This window comes from Diaphorina citri, unplaced genomic scaffold (assembly GCF_000475195.1).
Source record: "Diaphorina citri unplaced genomic scaffold, Diaci psyllid genome assembly version 1.1 scaffold1553, whole genome shotgun sequence".
NCBI classification, from domain to species: domain Eukaryota; kingdom Metazoa; phylum Arthropoda; class Insecta; order Hemiptera; family Psyllidae; genus Diaphorina; species Diaphorina citri.
Window position 1 is genome coordinate 10,954 of NW_007378979.1, and position 4,487 is coordinate 15,440.

The 4,487-nt window shown below is 39.2% G+C and overlaps 1 protein-coding gene across 1 annotated transcript in view; it reads right to left on the minus strand.

The window, feature by feature from the left end:
* Positions 1-3,228: 3,228 nt before the first annotated feature.
* The window catches only part of LOC103516363 (putative mevalonate kinase), a 3,813-nt gene continuing 2,554 nt past the window's right edge, over positions 3,229-4,487 (minus strand). Inside the window, exons 2-3 of the mRNA XM_026828783.1 lie at positions 3,802-3,946; positions 3,229-3,404 (exon numbers count right to left, since the gene is read on the minus strand). Of these exons, the coding sequence (XP_026684584.1) occupies positions 3,229-3,404; positions 3,802-3,946 (321 nt within the window). The remainder of the gene's footprint in view (positions 3,405-3,801; positions 3,947-4,487) is intronic.

A 4,487-nucleotide genomic window follows, 5' to 3' on the forward strand; every position in this document is an offset into this window, starting at 1 on the left:
CAGAAACGTATGCGCACAAACACATTAATGTGTTGCCTGCCTGGGACGTCAGAGTTGATTTTACCGGTATGTTTAAAATCGATTTATCTCCGAATCTAGAAGTCGTAGAAGAAAAAGAAAAATTCCCTAGTTCCTCATTTCTTCTGCTTTTTTTACTTGGAACCTCAGCCAAATAAGCGCAACTGTTATATTAATTTATTGTTTCTCTCTACAGTTCCCTGGGCCACTAGTCCGCGAGTAGTGAAAGGCGACGTCCTAGGATTGCGTTATATGTTCGAGAGCCGGCAGCTCTATGATTTTCCCATGGGTATCTACTCTGCATTTACCTTTACCTACTGGGGCAGTATTTTATGTTAACCTTATGCACGTTATCGGGGGACTTATTTATTTACTTCATTAATATTATCATTATCTACCCTTGTACTAGGACCCATATTTTATAAATTATCTATTATCATCTAGCCAACTTTTTATCGCTCTATTAACAGATGGATTATTATTCTTGTAAGTAAGTAGGTAGTAGGTATAAAATAATAACTTTAACCACCCTTAGTCTAGTGGTCAAGAGACTGGCATAGAACACAGAAGGTCCGTGGATTAGTGGAGGATATGATGTAAAAATGTAAATGCAGTTTCTTTGTGTTAATATGTCACAACTTTGGTGCTCACTGCAGCATTGTAGGATTTTCCCAATATCTCAATAATCCTAAAAAGGTCCGTCGATTAGTGGAAGATATGATGTATTTGGGTAAATACCGCGAGTTTTTATGGGATGCTAAAGTTGGTTAGGTTTCAAAACTTACCGGTATTTTTCCACCCACTCTGTGATTTATCTATTACTCTCATTCTTCCTTCTACCACACTTGAAGTGAATGTATTTCTCAGAGTCAAATTAGATCACAAACCATTACACTAGCATACGTAAGTACATACATATGTTGAACTTTCTGTGGAGGTAATAGGATAAGGGGCCAGAAAGGAGACGTGTACCCTCCTCCTCCTCCCCTGATTGATACAAATGAATTTCAATCAATACAATAGTATCTACAGTTGCGCTTACGTGGGTGAAGTTTCTAAGTCAAAGAGCAGAAAAAACAAGGAACAACGGAATTTTCCTTTTTCTTCTACGACTTCTAGATCCGAAGATAAATCGATTTAAAAAATACCGGTAAATCTTGAACTCTGACGTCACGGCATACGCTCCCCTACACGATGACGTCACATCAAATGTTCCCAGCAAAGCTTGCTCGCAGGCAACACATTGTAATGATCAAGATTTGCAGCCAGCTTAGATTTTTATATTTGTAATTTCGAAAGTTCAGTTCTCCAAATAATGTAATGATCAAGTGTGGAAACGACATGTAGATCAAATGATGAAGTTCAAAGGGGAGAAAAGTTTGAATATTGGAGGAGAAACTCAAGGACAGAGTTATGTTTACAGTTGCGCTTATTTGGCTGAGATTCCAAGTCAAAGAGCAGAAGAAATGAAGAAATCCACGTCGAGGCAATGTGGACGGGTCAGTCGACATCGATCGATGGGTCGGTCGGATATGTGTGGAAACATCTTAAGAAGACGTTTTAGAAAGGCAAATGATTGCTTCATATTCTTGATAATAAAAAATATATTAGCACTCGTAGAGTCAACATCTCATTCGTCTGATGATGGAGGAATCTGAGTATTCTCGAAAGCTCACCAAGTTATTGAAATTCCAATTTCACGATATCCATCAGATGGGAATGTGTTCGGTGGGAAATTCGCTTTTTTGGCGGGGGATTTTTTTTCTTTGATTTTTTTATCCCTCTTAAATAAAAAAAAAGATCGAAGTCTCGATCTCTCTTCAAATTTCGATTAATCGATCTCGATTCAAGGGCAAAAGATCGATCCCCATCTCTATTACCTACTCGGTCACGGAGGCTGTTCTGGAGTTTCGATCTATTCTACTCTATTGAATACCTTGAGGATTCTCATGACAGGTTCAACTCCCAGGCCCGGATACTTCCATCCACACACCATTCCATGCCGATCCAGAATGAGGTTGCCAGGCCTGCTGTCATCTGCTATCCAGAGCAGTTCATCCTTACACATGTACTCCTTACCTGAAATATATGGATTGGAATTAGAAAATAAATATAGACTAGAATTTCATTAGAAATATGGACGAAAATTAGAAATATGGACGAAAATTGGAAATATGGACAAGAATGAGAAATATGGACTAGAATTAGAAATATGGATTGTATTAGAAACAGGGATTAGAATTGGAAATATGGACTAGAATTAGAAATATGGATTGTATTAGAAACAGGGATTAGAATTGGAAATATGGACTAGAATTAGAAATATGGATTGTATTAGAAACAGGGATTAGAATTGGAAATATGGACTAGAATTAGAAATATGGATTGTATTAGAAACAGGGATTAGAATTGGAAATATGGACTAGAATTAGAAATATGGATTGTATTAGAAACAGGGATTAGAATTGGAAATATGGACTAGAATTAGAAATATGGATTGTATTAGAAACAGGGATTAGAATTGGAAATATGGACTAGAATTAGAAATATGGATTGTATTAGAAACAGGGATTAGAATTGGAAATATAGACTAGAATTAGAAATATGGATTGTATTATAAACAGGGATTAGAATTGGAAATATGGACTAGAATGAGATAGATGCAGGCCGTGTACGGCTTGATCGGGCGATGAGGCTAAGGCCCGATTCACATTGAAAGAGTTATAGTCGCACGACTTTTAGTTCGTAGTCGCTTTCAAAGTGCAAAACCTATGAAAATGATAGAGACTCTATAAATCACTCACTCCTTACAAATAAACTCAAGTTGTACCTATTTTCCTTTCAGAATTTTCCCTCGATTCCCACCCGGGGCGGATTTTATCCTGATGGGATAATGTTCGTTCTCGGAACGGCTGGCTTTCTCCTATCCTGTCTTCCTTCTCTCTTTGATTTCGGGACGATAAGACCATAGCAGTTACAGTTCCCTCTGTCAAACCTCTTAAAAAAAAAAAGAATTTTCCCTCTTCTGAAACTCGTTTTCCCTCTTTTCGCATGATAGCGCCTGTAACCATAGGAAATCCTAGATGACGCCCCATCGAAATCGGTTCCGTTTCCGAAAGAAAGTACATAGGCCGGCCATTCACCATCAGGTAGACCCTACGTACATATCTTTGTTTCTTTATTAGGTATGCCATCACCAATTAATTAAAGCTAAAGTTGTCCACTTACATCCGAAATCGAGACATCTAAACTGTTGCTATCCTCCACATCTCCAAGTAACCACTTCACTAGCGTGTACACAGTGCCTGCCACACTCACGGCAAATGAAGCAGAACTCCCAGACCCAGCACCCAGAACTAACTCTGACGAGATCGTGAGCATCAGGCCTGTCAATAGAACAATATCAAGTACACTATTCATTTACCTACCTTGAAAGCGATAGGTCGCCAGTTCGATTCCCGTTCAACAGTAGGCTACTACTATTATTGTGGTCAAATTCTCAAAATTTATTGAGGATAATAGTCTATACCTCGGCTGGAATTGAACCCACGTGCACCTGTATATCAGGCGAGCGTCTTGCCTACACCACCGAGCCAGGTACACACCTGTGTTTAAATTGAATATACACAATATTTCATCCCAAGGTATGTGGCCTCTTCAAGTATCAGTACACCACCGAGCCAGGTACACACCTGTGTTTAAATTGAATATACACAATATTTCATCCCAAGGTATGTGGCCTCTTCAAGTATCAGGTGATAGTAAAACTCTAAATATACACACCTGTGTTTAATTTGACATTCATAGTACTCAGCATTGAAGCTAGTAGAAATGTAATAACATTCATTGCATTCTGAATAGCAGGACTATCTCCAATCTTTCGGTTCATCATTCTGTCCACAACATCTTTAACAAGTACAGGTGATGGCTGAAACCAATGACAAATTCAATGTTGAGGGGTGTCCACACTAGTAGATGGCCGTCGATCCACGTCGAGGCAATGTGGACGGGTCAGTCCACATCGATCGACTATGTGTGGACAGGACACATCTTAAGAAGGCGTTTTAGAAAGGCAAATGATTGCTTGATATTCTTGATAATCTAAACTTAATACAGCCGCTTGTGTAACTGACTCACTGACTGACTGACTGACTCACTCACTCATACTAATTCTAACCCACTTCTAGATGGGCTAGGAAGATGCGGTTTTCACCATTGGATTCCTTATTTTTTGTAGGTACTGGGAAAAATCGGAAAATCCCGAAATTCCAAACCGTTCCCGAGATATTGACGTTTTTTAGTCCCCCCATAAGAAATACACGGGGAACACGCTTTGAGGCCAGCAAAACTTTTCCTACGTTTAATATTTTCTCTCGCTTTTAGTTTTCATTTCTTTCATTGCGAGATAAAACTCAGGGACGATATAAGGTTTCAGGGGCGAAGCCCCGGGAGCGCGAAGCGCGACCCCA